Here is a 19,021-nt window from a genome sequence, read left to right on the forward strand (position 1 = left end):
TTAATGTTCCTAATTATGTCAGGTGAGAAATACAATGCGTGCAGTTCTGTGTTGTGTAACTTTTTCCATTCTCCTGTAACTTCATCCCTCTTAGCCCCAAATATTTTTCTAAGCACCTTATTCTCAAACACCCTTAACCTATGTTTCTCTCTCAAAGTGAGAGTCCAAGTTCACAACCATGCAGAAGAACCGGTAATATAACTGTTTTATAAATTCTAACTTTCAGATTTTTTGACAGCAGACTGGATGATAAAAGCTTCTCAACCGAATAATAACAGGCATTTCCCATATTTATTCTGTGTTTAATTTCCTCCCGAGATCATTTATATTGTTACTGTTGCTCCCAGGTATTTGAATTTTTCCACTTCTTCAAAGGATAAATTTCCAATTTTTATATTTCTATTTCGTACAATATTCCCGTCACGAGACATGAGTAAAATTCCCGTATTTTCCCTGATCGTTTGTGGATTTTCTGCTAACATATTCACGTCATCCGCATAGACAAGAAGCTGATGTAACCCGTTCAATTCCAAACCCTCTTTGTTATCCTGGACTTTCCTAATGGGATACTCCAGAGCAAAGTTAAAAAGTAAAGGTGATAGTGCATCTCCTTGCTTTAGACCACAGTGAATTGGAAACGCATCTGACAGAATCTGACCTATACGGTATCTGATATACGTTTCACTGAGACACATTTTAATTAATCGAACTAGTTTCTTGGGAATACCAAATTAAATAAGAATATCATATAAAACTTCTCTCTTAACTGAGTCATGTGCCTTTTTGAAACCTATGAATAACTGATGCACTGTACCCTTATACTCCAGTAGGCACCTCATAGAAACACAAAGAAACAAGTGGGTGTACATGTGAAACTCGAAGCGAATTGGTAGCGACTGATACTGATTTACCATAAACAAAAAATCTAATGTACTACAGGCATGAATAATACGAACATGCCATACCTGAGTCATACCAGAATTTCTGTGATGTTATTTGTTGAAATTAATTCATAGGTGGTGCAACATTTTTCTCACAGCCTCAAGAAGTAACAATTTAGATCTTAAAAAATAATGCATAAATACCTTCCGAAATCGTTACAACGGGTTTTTACTAATAACAATCAGTTATTTCTAGATCTAACTTAATTTTATTAGTCAAAACTAGAATTTCCTAAAGAGCCATAGTTATTTTTAGATGTAACTGAATTACGTAAGTTAAAACTAGAATTTCCTAAAGAGCTTTGTCAGAACTAGAATTTCCTAGAAACTTCGGGTTTTGACGGATTTCGCGTTCTGACTGTAATACATAGATAAATGAAGTCCACTTATATGACATGAATAATGGACGAAAAACGATAAAGGAACTTAAACATGCTTTAGTAGATTAAGAATAAGTGAACTGTTTCAAGGACGCTCTCATAAGTCACTAATGTAGACTGATAAAATCCAAATTCTAGAGCGTAAATAGACCATATTGTAATTATCGGCATAGATAACTTTGCATTAATATTATGTATCCTTAGGAAATGTTGTCAAAAATTCGAATCCAGTTCTTATACTGTATTTTAAAATGCAATAAGATAGAAAAATTGTAAAACAATAATAATATATAACATAATTATTAAAAAATAAAACATATTGTCCATGTGAACAGTGTAAATAACATTTATCACAACTTCAAACACACAGAAACTGTATGACGCATGTTATGTCCCAAACTGAAAGCAAGGTATAATCAAACAACCACTTCATATTCTGCATGAACGTCAGAAATTACGCTATTGATTTGGGTTGAGACTCACAATCGTGTCATCCATAAGCCTGACGATTAAACTGTTAGTTGAGAAACTAACAAACGGTTTCAGATAGATCGGGATAAGAGTAAAAATACTTTAACATTAATTTGAATAGATGAAAAGACGGACTAAAAACGAAAAATAGATATATACAGACATGAATACAGACGGTAAGACGAGTAAGTAAACGACAGATAAATAGACGAGAGATAGGAAGAGACAGAAGACGGACCTACTGACGGGTCGACAAGCAGAGAGAGACATACTATCAAAATATAACACTATTGTTGTTAAGTTAACTGCCCGAAAACAGAATGAAACTTCATAAGTGGTACCAATATGGCATCCCTCATGAGGCAACTAAGGCAGGAAATGAGTTAGGGTAGTCAGTCCCTATCTCCTCCATAGCATACATCGCTGACTAGTAACATATTCTACTAATCATACTTAATATGTATACAAACAATTGTCCTTCCTCTGACACATATCGTCAAGTAATATATAGTGCCTGATGATATAGAAGCACATATCAGCTAAAATTTCAATTAATTCTATGAATGTTAGCAATGTATATACGTTAATACGTATATTTTCGTAATCTTTCCTTTGTTACAAAATTAATTTATTTTCAAATAATTTCGTTTATCGCATTCTATAGATCTGAAATCGGCATTGTAGATTTGAGATGTGAAACAGGTTAGACTCATACAAAAATATACAATAAATTGTAAGCAGATTAATTAAATTTACAAGCATAAACAATTTATCATTAATTTGAGGAGGTATGGATGTAGAATAATTTTGTGAATTCTTTTCCAAACTATTTCTCCTAGCCCTTCTAAAGCTTTAAAATAATTAGGCAGTATATTGAAAATTTAATACAAAACATAGCTGATATAAAACCACAGCATCAGAGAAGGAATGTACTCATAGCTTCAGATGAGTTTACCCAGAATATTAATCGATATTTCATTATAGAATGAAAGTATGCCATTTTAATTATATTCATCTCGCCAATAGAAAATAACGAACATAATGCTTAACAGACAGAGCTCAATTTAGGCTTAATATATTGTATATGTGTTTTCCAGTACAAGTGATTATCCAATTACAAATCAAGACACTTTTTGTTTATATATTTGAGGTTAATTCCATTTAATTCTATATTGATGTAAAACTGGGCATTATTATGTGTACTAAATTTAATTAAATTGGTTTTATTAGTGTTGAGTGCTTGTCTATTTTTCAGAAACCCAAGCATTATTATTAAATACACTATTAGAAGTGTTGTTAAAAGTGATCATATTGTTGTTTACTTGAGAATCACACTTGCAACATCCGCAAATAAGATTAGCTAGGATAAATTGTTTATAGTTGAGACTAAATCATTAATATAAACTAGAAAAATTAATGGACCTAAAATTGATCCCTGGGGAACTCCAAATTTAATACTCGTTAATTATGTGTGGGTAACGTTGTAACTATTTGATATATTTATTTCTATATTTTGTTTTCTGTTTTGATAAGTAAGATGTAAAGTAGCCTATGATCTCATTTTAATACCATAAAAGTTGAATTTGTTTATCAATATACTGAATATTACCTATGTGTATGACAGAAAATAAATTCCACAAGAGTCAGGAAGGTAAAAGAACAATTTAATTTTAATGTTTGTTACAAACATATACCTTGGAACAAGTATATTTCGCAAATATGAATTGGCCTATACGCGATACAACTAAGTCACAAAAAATTGTATTATGAATTTTAAATTGTTAACTGCCTCCCATTGGAGGTAGCCCAGAAGAACCCAGTATACTCTCCTACATGAATTTGACAATTTAAATCTTTACATAAATTTTGTTGACAGAAAATTAAAATAAACATATATGAATTATAAAGTGACGAAAAAAAATAGAGTGAATATGATGACTCAAAATTTGGCAAGAACGTTTCAAAACTGAAGTTATGATGTCAGTAGTAAGTGTCTGTAGTAGTTCAAAAGTCTTTCTGAAGCTTTCAAAGAACTTGGGAATCACACAATACTATAGCAATTAAGGTCGTAAATTTTATGAATAAATGTACAATAATTAAATTCACGTTAACAACATTTTGCAATAAATAAATTTAGTAGATGTCAGCAACATATATTACGTAATTAAATTCCGAAAACATTAGTAATACAAACATGTCAAAATAATTTTCAAGAGTTTCTGCAATATAATATATAAATTAATCTGGTTAATGTGAACAAAATTTGGTTTTCAGTACTGAATGAAATAGTATAATAAAATATTATCATAATGATGACATAAATTTTCTCACTACTTTCACAATTGTCGCAACAAAACTTTCTTCATCATGTTGGAATTGGCGTTACCTATTGTGTATAGTTCATTTCTTGAAGTATTATTCAAAATACAAACACGTGTGAAAACATTTAGTATATATCCAGTATGTAGGCTACTTCCGTTATATGTATTGATCAATAAATACACTTATACTAGTTTCAAAAGTTTAAGGTACTTTACTTAATTTCTACATTATAATATTTAAGTACTGGGATGAAATTAATAATTCATAAATTGACATACAATTGAAGGGTTCAGAACCATAGTGGGCCAAGCGCCATTTATTAAAAACGTAGAAAACAAGGGTTAAAATCAAGTTGTTACCATAATTCAATGGAAACATAGCAAATAATATAAAGTATGCACATTAAAACTAAATTACATGTCTTGCTTTCTCCGTTTTTAATAAATGGCGCTTGGCCCACTATGGCTCTGAACCCTTCAATTGATATACATATATTGTAATGATTAATAATGTTATATTTGTATTTACGAACAGAGATTTTGAAAAGAAAGTTGAAATAATGCATATCGGACTCTGCTTCACAGATTTTACTTTCGCTTAATGAATGCTTTTCACAGTAGGAACGGGTCGAGCATTGGGGATCTCAGACTACCTGGGCATAAAAGGTGAAGGGAAAAGGAAAAGAGATACCTCCGCCCATGTTCTTTTCGCTTCACCGCTTTAGAAATGAGCACGCAGTAAAGCACTATGCATCAGTGGTGGATTTTAGTGACGAGCGATAGCACAAAGCTATGGTTCATGCCTTATAGAATCTGACACTAAGCAATGCCTGTGTTCAGGTCTACTCTTATCGGTCCGATACATAACTGTCTCTGCAAGGGAATGTGGAATGGGGAGTTAAGGGGTAGTCTGCAGTACCTCAGTTGAGGTATTAACGCCCAGGCCTGACCTAGATTGATGGACTTAAAAAATTCGCAACGAAAAGTAGAAACAGCTCTGCATATAATAAATAATTTATTTTATAAAACCGTAATTTCGTCGGTACTAAAGTTGCGGTCTTATTTCGTCAGTTTATTCTACGTAACACAAAAAATCAGGAAGGAAATGTACATTGCTTACAGTAAACTGCCACTTTGTTTTTTTTTATTTCAACAATCATTATGTTGGTCATCATTCGCAGATAATCTGAATAGCCTAAGAGATATTGAATATGAACAAAATTTATCCAATAGCTTAGAAGAGATTGCTGTCCATAGACAGACGACATGATAGAATGAAATTTTTGTATCAGTGTGACTGAAAACATAATATATTTCCATCAAAATCTGTAAATTTATTTTTTTAAGTATCACAATATCTTCGTTCTAACCTGCGCACAACAAGAAAGTAAAACCGAAGGTGCATGAAAATTATTTTTTTTTTCCTGATCAACGTCGTCAATGTCCATTAAAACATTTCACAAAACACACATCCTATTTCGTCAGTTTATTCTACGTAATACAAAAAATCACGAAGAAAATGTAAGCTATCTTTGTCATTTTCAATAATATTAACATGAGAAGAAATACGTCACCGAATCTATGCCACCATATTCATACTTGTATCAGACCACGTCCAATCCGCACCTCTTCTCGGAACCACCGTCCTTCTTACTGTATGTAACGTGCCAGGAAGGGACGACAGGCTGCTTATATTATAACGATTACGCAATAACAAGTTGATATTACAAAACAGGTTTTGCTATGACATTCAAGTCCAACATATAATGTGAAAGGTCTAAATTTATTTGAAAAAAGCCACCAGCGTGGCTCAGTCGGTTAAGGCGCTTGCCTGCCGGTCTGAAGTTCCACTCGGGTGCGGGTTTGATCCTCCCTTGGCCTGATTACATGGTTGGGTTTTTTTCAGAGGTTTTTCCCACCCATAAGATGAATGCCAGGTAATCTATGGCGAATCCTCGGCCTCATCTCGCAAAATACCATCTCACTATCACGAATCTCACCGACACTAAATAACCTAGTAGTTGATACAGCGTCGTTAAATGATCAACTAAAAAAACTATATGAAAAAATAAGGTCTGGTTTTTCTATCTTTGTACAAAAATGTAGTGCCTCATATTTATTAGTTTAGAACAGGCCTGCACAAGGTTTGCACTCTCCGAGCTGGCTCACAGCTCATGAGCGGAATGCAGATATTAGCTGCGCTCAGTATAAGGGTGACTGGAAGAAGGGGTGGATCTTGTACAAAATAAACACAAAAGGAAGTACTATTAGGAGTGTTTATGAAATGAATTCCCGTTCAGTGTTTGCAAATCTATCTTGGACTATTATTAATTAATAAAGAAATATTTATTTTACAGAAATAATAGAAATTCTATACGTACTTAAATGTACAATATCATTTTGTTATATTTTTATTTATCAGTAGCCTATATCAAAACGGGGTTTTATGCTGTTGGCAGCTGAAAGGAACAGTAGCCTACTGATCGTAATGAAACATCAGTTACAGATGTTCGATGTCGGCCTTTATTAAAGTTTTTTATAGAAAACAGTTGCTCACAAATATAAATGTTGAGCCAACATAGCAATCATTTTCACAGCCAGCCTGTGTAGTCGTGGATATTATTGCTAATGTTTAGTCTTGTAAAACTCAACCAGGCTAGTAGTATTATTCAAGAGATCTTTAGCCCTTAGGTCACATTGAGATCAATAAGTTCGAGCTGTAAATCGTTAAATGTTATGTTCCATCTTTTAGATTCATCCATACTGTACTGTAGCAGTAGGTAAGCAACGTGAAACAGTTACTGAGAATAAGCCTACACACTGCACTCTACTAGATAACTGAATGGTCGTTTCCCTCTCCTCTACCTATAGCAAGTCTATGTCATTCTGACGTAGCCTATCTTCCTCTCCGTTTCGGCGAGCGGTAATTACCGCTCTCACGCTCCGAAGGAGCGCGCGCGCTCGTTGAGCGCTGTTTGTGCAGGCCTGGTTTAGAATAGCCTATACACTATGATTCCAAAAGTACTATACAACTTTGTAAGCTTGTAGAAATAATTTATTTAGAAAACATACGAAGCTGGTTGCAATGTCATCTGATAGCAAAATTGATCAAGTTTTCACTAACATAGCTTTGTAGTACCTAGTTCTGCCACCGCGTGCGCTGACTTAGTTCATTTGAAAATGGCTGCTTTCACAGGTGCAGAGGGAGTTCGCTGTGTGTTTTTGTTGAAGAAACGAAATCTGCGACAGTGTTTCAGCGTAGATTTTGTGCCCAGTATGGCAAGGATCCTCCTACTAGGGCAACAATTTATTCTTTGCACCGTACTTTTGTTGAGACTGGCTGTTGTATTATCCATGCCAAATCTCCCTGACGTACACGTGTAGCTGATGCTGTGGTCGAACAAGTGAGGGAAAGCTTTGTTCGAAGTTCTAGAATATCAACGTGCCGTGCTTCTCGTGAGACTGGGGTTCCACAACCAACCGTTTGGCGCATTTTAAGGAGACGTTTGCAGTTAAAACCATACCGATTTACTATGGTGCAACACATTACTGATGAAGATAAGATGGGTCGACGGGATTTCTGTGTAGAAATGCGTGGTAGGATTGAAGAAGATGAGACGTTATTGAACCACGTGATCTTTAGCGACGAGTTGACATTCCATATGAGTGGTAAACTAAATACCCAAATAAATAAATACTGCAGGATCTGGGACTCTGAACCTCCACATCTCCATCTGCAACATGTTCGTGTCAGTCCAAAAGTGAATGTGTTTTGTGCCTTCTGTAAAACTAAAGTGTATGGCTCCTTCATCCAGGAAAAACTATCAATGGTTTTGTCTATCTGGATATGCTACAAAATTTTCTCAGCCTGCAAATAGATGAAGATAATTAAGAAGGGGAAATCCAATTTCAACAGGATGGTCCACCTCCACACCACCTCCAAAAGTCCATGATTTTCTCAACTTGAGGTTTCCTGGTCAGTGGATTGGTCTTGGAGGACCGACATCATAGCCTTCTCGGTCCCCCGACGTTACACCGCTTTATTTCTTCTTATGGGGGTTCCTTAAAGATCAAGTGTACGTTCCATCCTTACCTGCCAATCTCGCTGAGCTCAGAAACCGAATCACCGCCGCAGTTGAGTTAGTGACGCCGGATATGCTGCAGCTCAATGTCTCCTTAGTGATAAAATTTCGAGTATTAAGAATTTATAAATTGTCTTTCTTATACTTGTACATATGAAATAGATTTGTTTATCCCAACGTAAATGCTGATCTATAATAATTCTCCACACCTGTGGAGTAACGGTCAGCGCGTCTGGCTGCGAAACCAGGTGGCCCGGATTCGAATCCCGGTCGGGGAAAGTTACCTGGTTGAGGTTTTTTCCGGGGTTTTCCCTCAACCCAATACGAGCAAATGCTGGGTAACTTTCGGTGCTTGACCCCGGACTCATTTCACCGGCATTATCACCTTCATTTCATTCAGACGCTAAATAACCTAGATGTTAATACAGCGTCGTAAAATAACCTAATAAAAATAATGCAGTAAAACATAATCTGATGTTATATCAAAGGTTCATAATAAAAATTGCAATACAAAAAAGGAAATGTAGAAGTAAATTATTTGACATCGAAATATTTGCATTCATATGAAGGATGAAATAGGATACATTTCAAACTCCCCAGGAAGTTGTCAAAGAAAATTGCACTTATAGCATCCACTAAACTGTTAAATAAAAAAATGCGTTTACGTAATCGTAAAAAACAGAAACCTTCCTGACCAGTTATAATATATTAGGGAAATAGTACATAATAGTAAAAAAAACAAAAATATTCCTGCCCAATTGCAATATATTACAGTGAAATATTGGTGTTGTCTGGACAGGCAGTGAAGAAATATTTAATGTTGCCTATGTCACTCATTAAATGCATGGGTTGTAATAAAGTAGTGGAAACATTACCGCGAATGGGTCATGCTCATTCGCATGCGATACGAGACAACTAGCGACTGTAGTTGGAGGTACTGTCGATGTGTTAAACGATAAAACCGGTTGCTATGACAACAGATATTATTGTGCGTGATTAAATGTAGAGTACTATTTTTAACTGCTCTAAAGCATGTTTACTAAATTTTAGCTGCGATCGTGTATAAAAATCGAGGTAGCCCGTGATAGAAATGCACGCCAATGTCAGCAAGGGTTACTTGAAGCTTGTAGCAACGATGCACTATCGCATCGGACGGTAGCAAGGTGGGTCTCTGCATTTCGTACGGGTCGGAATGAGACGGCACATGTGGCTCGCACAGGTCGTCCGTCCATTTGTGACGGACAAGTGGAGTTAGTGCGAGATCTCCTTGCTGTTGACCATCGCTGGACTGTACGAGAATTATCCATCGAGGTTGGACTCAGTCATCAAACTGTGTGGCACGTCCTGAAGAAAAACCTCCATATGAGTAAAATTGCAGCACGCTGGGTTCCTCATATCCTGACAGAAACACTGATATGCAAAAGCTCAACTCCATCTCCCATAGCGAGTGGGACGTATTCCTGCAACATATTGTTGCCATTGGCGAAACGTGGGCACGGGCATACGAGCCTGAACTAAAGCGTCAGTCTAATGAATGGCACCACAAAGGATTACCACGTCCAAAAAAAGTGCGACATTAACCCTCTAGGGCAGCCGTGGCGAAAATGTGACTTGCGAGCATATTGTGGCTCACAATTAGCTATGCATATCTCTTGCTTCCTACCTTCTACAACCCCCACCCTCTCTGTCACTGAAGTCAAACTCCCTTCCATTTGCATTTGTCTCTGACCTGCGAGTGGCGCATCGCCGTAATGTCTCTCTCGAAACCACGTACCTCTACAAAAACGAAAGTTTCAAGTAAGACGGGAGGACGCATTTTTTTTTTTTTTTTTTTTGCTGCCAATATGATGAAATATTAAATGTATGATTTGTTCACAAGTATTACGAGGAAAACGGTTGTATAACATAAAACGGCAGTATACTGTATGTTACTCATGAAACATTAGAAGGTTATTATTATTATTATTATTATTATTATTATTATTATTATTATTATTATTATTATTATTATCACCTCTGTACGTCGATCCTTTTTCAGCAGATATACGAATAATGTGGTTAGCTCTTCAATTTAAACTCACAGATTTACAATGTGATGTTAAATGAAAGCTAGATGTAAGGACTTGACAAATGTTGAACTTTTCAAATCTTTGCCAAAAAATAAATATCCGAAGCTTCGTTCTTTCGCTTGCTCTGTTGAAGCCATGTTCGCTACAACTTACGTATGTGAAAAATTATTTTCAACAATGAAAATAGTAAGACCAAATTTAGATCACGACTGACAGACAAATACCTTCGTGATCAACTGCGACTGGCAGTAAGTGACATAATTCCTGATTTTGAAACTCTGTTGCAAAGACATTCTGAAGACAGTTAATTTTAGGTTGTGATAATGTGTCCTATGTTTTCTCATTCATTTCTTTCTTCGTTATCACGTGCTAAACATTAGTTTGTTACATTATACTGTATAAAATTATATTTAAGTGCTTGACGTAAGGAAAATGAAAATCCGTTAATAAGTCTGACAGTTGCTTCACTTCCCCTTCGGGTGTCCGCCTCCCTCCATAGGTGCTATGCACGTTGCAGATTACACAGTGGCTCGGCTCACGATCACATTTTCGCCACGGCTGCTCTAGGGTGAAAGTCATGCTGATAGTGGCATACGACAATGACGGTATTATCATTAGTCATGCCGTACCTTAAGTCCAAAATGTCATTGCAGCCTACTACCAACATTTTCTCGAACACAACCTACGTCCAGCTATTCGGCCCATACGTTCAGATTTCCTGAGAGACAATCCACCTTTCTTCTTGCATCGCAGGAGCAGTGGCTGAATTGCTACAGAGATGGGATTGGAAGGTATTGGAACATTCTCCGTATTCCTCTCACGTGAGTCCTTATGGCTACGACTTGTATCCAAGGTTGAAAGAAGCACTTAGAGGCAAGAGGTTTCTAGAACTTGCATCAGTGCCTCATGCAGTATGACAGTCCATCATAGAGATCAACAAAAACAACCTCGCTAACGGCATTCAACGGTTACCACGGACTTGGCAAAAGATACAGGAACACCCTGGTGATTATATTGAAGTGATGTAAATGTATTTTCCATGTAAGTTCAATAATATGTTCGTACTGTCTATGTTGCCACTACTTTATTTACAACTCTCGTATATAAAATAATTACTTCAGCAATTATGCTTTCAATAAACAAATCATTCCGCTCACTATTATGTATTTATTAGTCCCACTTTAGGGGAGGGGCACGGACTGGGGTCTGCCCTCGCAAATAAGTCGCTTACATGGGCCCATTTTACTACCCGGAATGCGATTATGTAGGCTACATGCCAAAGGCCCCTCGCTCTACAGATTCCCCCACGACTTGCCATCGAACTCTCCTATAGCTTAAAGAACCCTTTTATTTTCCGCGTAGGTATCACCGCGGTACCTCTACTTTAAAAATTAATAAAATATCTCATACAGTAAAAATTAACTATAAAAAACTATTACATATACAAAAACAGTGAATTAATTCTAGTACAACTAATAAACATACAATGAGGCCAGGAGATATTTCAAGGTACATAGCACTACCACCAGCAACTAATAACCGCTTATCACGGGCTCAAGTTTGGAGTCGGCCCATAGCCGACTGCACATCAGTGCAAGCTCGAAGTATTGTGAAAGTATAATTATGATGGTGAAAGGAATCCGAAGTCCAAAGCTGAACGTTATCCAGCATTTATGATTATAATGGTTGAGGGAAAACCTCGGGTAAAACCTCAACCAGGTAACTTGACAGGCATGTTAACAGCTACTTCACAATTTTGAACGTCCACTATTATACTGACCTTTCACATTATAATACTCTGCGATAAACTTTGGAACTTCAATCAAATTTATTTTGAAAAATTGTGAGTAAATTAAGAAGCTAGAGGAAAATGCCGTCATGGCATAATTAAGTATAATTCTTCTTCTATTCACAGCTTCTTACAGGAAGGAATTGCAAAAATTATAATATGTTCATTGTGTGTTACTGCACCATGGAAAGTAATTAATGGATAATTAACATCAAATAATTTAAAAAAAAACATTTATTACAGTGACTAAAAGTGGCAACTAAGAATGATGCGACTTTCTTGTTATTGATTGTGGGAGGTATAAAAATGAGTAACGCAATGATGTCTGAACCAATTTTTCTTTAGAGTCTGTAAGATTTAAGATCTTTATACTCGTAATTCAGTTCCTTCATCATGTAGAAAATTATATAGTTTATTTTCTTATAATGTTATTCAAGAGGTAAACTTAAATGGAATAATTTAATATAGGATGATAAACTAACATTCTTTAGGTGATTACTAGGGAACGAAGTTGAGACACCAAAACATTGCCTAGAGACGGCTACAGGTTTAAAGAACAGAGGATATAGCATGATGTTAGCTGTTTATTTTATTGATGTACTTTCAGGTTCGTATGAAAAATGAAAAACGTCATGCGAAGGAGTTCTGTTCATTCGGAATTTAATGGGTGCGGATTTTGTATTGTTTACTGCATTTTAATAAGTTATTTCGACACAGCATGCCTATTTTATATTTAAAAAGTAAACCTTTCGTAAGGAGTTCAGTTGTGATCTAGTAAAGGTAGAAATGTCGCCAATAAAGTCTGTAACTTTATCTGCACTTGTAAAATAGTCCGGATGTGACTTTTTTCAGTCAAGGGCGAAAATATATTATGGTATGAAGTGTGTAAATTTGACATAAAAGATAAAAAGCGTAGTGATCTACAAAAACATTGTGACTCTAAAAGACACATTGAACATCTGAAATTATTTAGTGATTTGATCTCTGATCAGTCCTCTTTTTATTATGGCTTGTACCTGATGTTGATATGTGCGAATATTCCATTGCATAAACTTGAGAATCAACATTGTAAACACTTCATTGAAAAGTATACATCTAGAAAATTGCCGACTCAAAATAATCATGCGTACACATTCCTTACACTCGTTTTATGAAAGAATTTTAAATGATATACGCTCAGCTGTTGGTAACAATAAAAGGGTTAAACCAAAACTGAAGAGTGTTCTTGAAAAAAATCCTGCATATTCGAAACTCTTGAAGTACAGTATACATTAAACAGTGAACAAGCACAAGATAAAACACAACATTATAATAAATATGAATTATTTCAAATGTGCACAACTAATATCGAGTAATGTAGGAAGAATGTTTTCTTACTACAAATACTGTTTTAGTGACAATCGAACAGGTTTATATTTGACAATTTACGAATATACACAGTTGTAAATTGTAACAAAATTAGCAACACTTGAAGCACACAATTCATTTTGATTTAAAATCTATTACAATTAATTGTCTACAATGAACAGAAGGAGGTAAGTCGCTTTAGTAAATGTGTTATAATCTATTTGTCTTAGTCACCTAATTATTCGGAGCAATATTTTGATTCAAGCATAGCAGTGCTCAGTAGAAGTCCCTGTATTATCCTGAGTTGACGTAAACACGACTTGTATAACTTTATATTATTGGCTAAGACCACACCGTACACGAGCCTGGCTCTTACGGTAATGGCTAGAAACATTTTTGTTTTATAAATTTAATTTGTACTTACTAACTAGCTAAATAAATAAATAAATAAATATATAAATAAATAAATAAATAAATAAATAAATAAATGAATGAATAAATAAATAAATAATTAAATACAAATAAATAAACAATTAATTAAATAAAAAGAAATAAATAAAATAAATAAATAAATAAATAAATAAATTAATTAATTAATTAAATAAAAATTAATAACACGCAACGTAGTTAATTTCATAGGTTCGGTGTCCGAAGTTCCATCCCTAATGATTATAGACCAGAATGACAGGTCTACTAATAAATAACTTTGAAATCCATAAACCAGATTTAAGCACAAGAGAACCAATTACTCGACTAATTGAGGATTGAAATGATCCGATTATGCGGAAATCCGGATGATTGGATCAGAAGTGAAAATCACTGTATTTTCATGTTACTGTGAAAGTACAGTACTGCAAGCATTAAAATAACAAAAGTTACAAATATTTAAGCACAGAAGATATCCCTTAAAAGAACAAATTCACAAGTATATTTTAAACACAGAGAGTATTCCTTAAAAGAACAAAAGTTACAAATATTTAAGCACAGAAACTAGTGTTTAAAATAACAAAAGTTATAAATATTTAGACATATTTATCCTTATATGACGTCTCGCCATCCTCATTTATCACAAAATGTATTTTTAAGGTAGTGTAACATACAAAAGGAACTCTTCATATTGCAGTACAAGAGAACATTACTTTTGCATGTACTGTACTCTAAATCGAAATGTTTACAGACTTCTGGAGCAAAGGAATAAATAATTTCTAAATTTCCTAAAAATCAATCCGGATGTTTCGTGTTTGGATAATTGGAGTTACGCTGCACCCTCCTGTTTGTACACGAACAGGTCATTTTATTCAGAAACGAAGATGATTTACAACTAGTCATTTACGAAGCAAGAAAATTCGCCCGTGAATACAATTTAAAAATCTCAACAGGAAATACATATTAAGGGCTTTTTGTGGATTCTCTACGATCACAAATAATATATAAGGTGATAATTAATCTGAACAAATTATGCACCTAGAATATTTAGATGTATATCTATGATTTAGGGTAAAGTTGCCTATTTCCGTGATACCCTAATCCCGTGATACCTTTTTAAAACTGAATATCAATCAAAGCTTTGTCGTTCGACCATAGCGCCAGACGTCTTTCTCTAAAGATTACATCTTTCGCCTATTTTTGACACATTGGTGAACTTCCTACCAGGATACCCAATCCCGTGACATTCAGTGGAAAAAACGTATCGCGGACTTAGGAGTGTCACGGAATTAGGCAACTTTACCGTAATGATAGTTAAAGTATTGAAGATCAGTTACGCAACAATTAAGAGAACGTTGTTGGAGAGAGCGAGGAAAGACGTCTTTATGAAGTTTTACAAGGTTTTAGTTGTTCACACTCTTCCATGAATGTTGGATATTGACTAAAGCTATGACCGAAAGGGTAGAAATAACTAAAATGAAATGTTGAAACTGTCGCTGGATACAAATTACTGCCAAGCTAAGGAATAAAAAATTTGGGTAGAATTAAATCTGCAGTGCCTGGGAAAAGTGACGTAAGTCAGTTTCCGCAAACCTTTATTGATAATTTATTGACAACTTACACTGGTTTATGTCGATTTGATTTTTTTCTGTATGAGAAATACTTATGTCTCTTTTTCCAAGCGAACAGATGTTCCGTAAGTTGTCAATAAATTATCAAAAAAAGTTTGTGGAAACTGACTTATGTCACTTTTTCCAGGCACTGCAGAAATATTCTTTACATTTTAGAAAAGTCACGGATTACAAGACAAAATGATATGTCATGCCCAAAGAATGAATGAAGAAAGGATGCCCTTTAATAATGATGGTCATTGCAATCTAGAAAACTTAGAAGCAAAGAAAGATAAATAGGGACTGAGACTTTATAAGATAAACTGTATTTGGAGGCGGAACAAGTACTTAAGCTTAATACTTGAGTGGTGGTGATGATGATGATGATGATGACGATGGTGGTGGTAGTGATGATGATGATGATGATCCCAACGACGATGGTGGTGGTGGTTATGGTGGTGGTGGTGGTGGTGGTGGTGGTGATATGATGATAATGAGAATCAGGATTCAACATTGATGTACTCGTATATATGAGAAAGTATAATATCTTTCTCCAGTTATTTACTTCTTCCTACAAAATGGGATCGTAACAGTTCTCTACCCATGAGGTGTTGCATCCTACTCATTTACTACCGATTCTGATAGTCCTAGAATTCCTCTGTTTGGCAGAATTCGAAACGCAGATAACAATTTCTATATGTAATAATTAATCTCTCAGTCAAAAAGTTTTTTTCTGCATCACACTAACTTTGGCTTATCATTTTTTCTCTTCATTCAACGTAATATAATAAAACACGAATTATACACTTCTGAGACAACTTAGTACTTAACGTAAAAACACAACTTCATACCTATTTCCTGTGCTTCTTCGGAACGTGCAGCCATTATAGCGTAGTTTTAAACATTGAGTGAAAGCCACGGTTTGGAAGGCAATCCTGAAAAAAAGAAGTGGTGCATATTTGTTACAAGTGCGATACCGTATATCGTGTTATCTTACATGCAAATTTTCACATGACATTACTGTTTATCTTTATTTGCCTGTAGAAAAATGTGTCACATATAAAAATAACGACCGTGGATTTAACTAATACTGTTCAAGTAGTCGTCATCGAGGGTCAAGTAGTTTCTATAGAAGTCTTGGATCAGAGGTTAGCGGGTTCAAATCTGGACGAGCGAGAATTATTTTAAAGTGGGATGGAGTTCTTGGAATATCTTCCTACGAGGAGAGTGACGAAAAAAGTCTTAGGAGTCCCGTTTTGTAAATTGATGGCGTGCAGTGTAACTACTGTTCTAAATGTAGGCCAATAGATGAAATTTGTCGACCACTACTGGTAAATTTTTATTTTTATTTTAGTAGGTTATTTTACGTCGCTTTATCAACATCTTAGGTTATTTAGCGTCTGAATGAGATGAAGGTGATAATTCCGGTGAAATGAGTTCGGGGTCCAACACCGAAAATTACCCAGCATTTGCTCATATTGGGTTGAGGGAAAACGCCGGAAAAAAACCTCAACCAGGTAACTTTTCCCGGCCGGGAATCGAACCCGGGCCACTTGGTTTCGCGGCTAGACGCGCTAACCGTTACTCCACAGGTTTGGACACTACTGGTAAATACTGGATTTAAAATGTGAATAAATTTCACAGTTGCAATCGTCGTTAAATAATGTACAATTTCCAATACCACTACCACCATCACTACCAACTACTTTTACCACTGTTACTCATCAAAGTATTTAAACATCACAAAATGTAATAAAAATACAGAAACATACATAACATAACATAACATAACATAACATTAGTCATATGTTTGATATTTTCGTATGTGCATATGTAATTATGTAGGCCTACAGTTGTCAAAAAAAAAGTGACCGCTCTCTAGGATCTGAGTACACTTCTGGTATCTCCTCTACAATTCGGAGACAGACGATGTTACATGTTGTTGGACCATGTGGCCTGGTATCTAGAGTTATAATTGAAGTGTCCTGCACGTTACTATTGTAGCGTAATGGTAGCGTTTCGGGTGGGCATTCATGAGGTCTTGCGTTTGAACACAACGTAATGATTTTTATGTTTTTTTTTTTGTTTTTAAGAGAGAGAGAGAGAGAAAATATTTCTCCTGAAGTTTACTTGACAGGGAGCTTTACCTGAAAGCTATATTTGTATAATTTCTCCTGTCTCCTTTATGACTGTTTTAGTAATTAACAACATGTTCATGAATGTATTGTCATGACTTTATCATTATTTATTATGACATTCTGGCTGCAAATGGAAGAAAAGAAATATTTTATGCTCAACTAAAATATCTTTCGTAGCATAAACAAAACAAACTTACTGGCGTTTTCCTTAGAAAATTCCAACAATTAGAAGTTAAAAACAAAACAAAACAAAATACCACCATTTAATATGTATATAGTCCATCTTCTCGCATCTCGATTACATCTTGCAGTCGAGTGGGCATGAAATCGAATAGTCTTTCCAAATAGTGACTATTCTCAGCCACGGTATCCCAGTCATCCTGGACGAGCTTTCACAAATCATCTTCAATTTCAGCAGTATATAACAATATAGCATAAAGAACCATACAGCGTTGCACCAACCGTTGATATTCTGCTGGTTCAATTTCCCGCGAATACGATGGATTGTGCCCACTCCACGACGAGAAATTCATCCCCAACACGATACAGACACACTACCACTACGGACACGAATGGCACCGTATCGTGGTCGAATAGGGTGACAGGAGGATGATATACAAGAGTGGGTCCATTCTTAGTAGTAGAAAACGTGACTTCATCAGAAAAGATTATCCTTTTCCAATTCCGATCACCATTTCCCACTGGAAACACTAAACGCTCTTCTATATAGTCCTTATGAACTTCCGTAGAAATGGCACGTCGAGATCTCAAATTGGCAGCCCTTAAACGATTTCTCACGGTCTGGTCGTGGCCAGGGAAATTAACAACTGCCTTCAAAGTAGCACAGTATGAAAGGGATTCATTTCAACCTCTTCCACAAATCTGGCGTCCTGTTGTGGTGTTGACAGCTGTTCGACTTTACTTGCATCCAACTAGCATACCAACTTTTGCGTGTACTTTCAACTACCTCCAATGCACACAGACGCAATCTGACGGTAATATCGCGTACGGTGTAAACAGGTTTTCAAACGTGTACACTGAAATAACCACATTTTCGGATATTCGAAAGATATAACATAGTGGCATGACTTATGAAACGGCTCTCATATGTTTTGTAACATGTTAGGGAGTAATCCAAAGACTGATTGGGACTTCTTAAGTGGCATCAATAAGTAGGGACCATATTTTTTTCAAGAAATAAAATGGTCGAGTTCGGTGTTAAACCTATCACTATTTCGGTTTGTATTTCGTGAAATAAGTTGTCAATTCGGTCGTATTTCGTGAAACAAATTGTCCAGTAAATGTATTATGTAATTTATTTAAAATATTATAATCGTATTCATTAACTTGCCTTTATTCGTGTGTAATGATTTTACATAAGAATCGTGCATTTAATTTGTTGTTATAAGGTCCGAAGTTTTCGTTTCTTCTGGTTAGTAAAAGTTTA

General features: G+C 35.4%; 1 protein-coding gene across 2 annotated transcripts in view; it reads right to left on the minus strand.

The window, feature by feature from the left end:
- LOC138693171 (uncharacterized) overlaps nucleotides 1-16,362 on the minus strand; it is a 38,431-nt gene extending 22,069 nt beyond the window's left edge. Inside the window, exon 1 of one of the 2 annotated variants that reach the window (XM_069816883.1) lies at nucleotides 16,288-16,362. In XM_069816883.1, the coding sequence (XP_069672984.1) occupies nucleotides 16,288-16,321 (34 nt within the window). In that variant the 5' untranslated portion in view covers nucleotides 16,322-16,362. Of the gene's footprint in view, nucleotides 1-5,712; nucleotides 5,768-16,287 lie in introns of those variants that run through there. The other variant, XM_069816884.1, reaches the window with a different exon arrangement.
- Nucleotides 16,363-19,021: the final 2,659 nt, after the last annotated feature.

Source organism: Periplaneta americana, chromosome 17 (genome assembly GCF_040183065.1).
Source record: "Periplaneta americana isolate PAMFEO1 chromosome 17, P.americana_PAMFEO1_priV1, whole genome shotgun sequence".
Taxonomy (NCBI): domain Eukaryota; kingdom Metazoa; phylum Arthropoda; class Insecta; order Blattodea; family Blattidae; genus Periplaneta; species Periplaneta americana.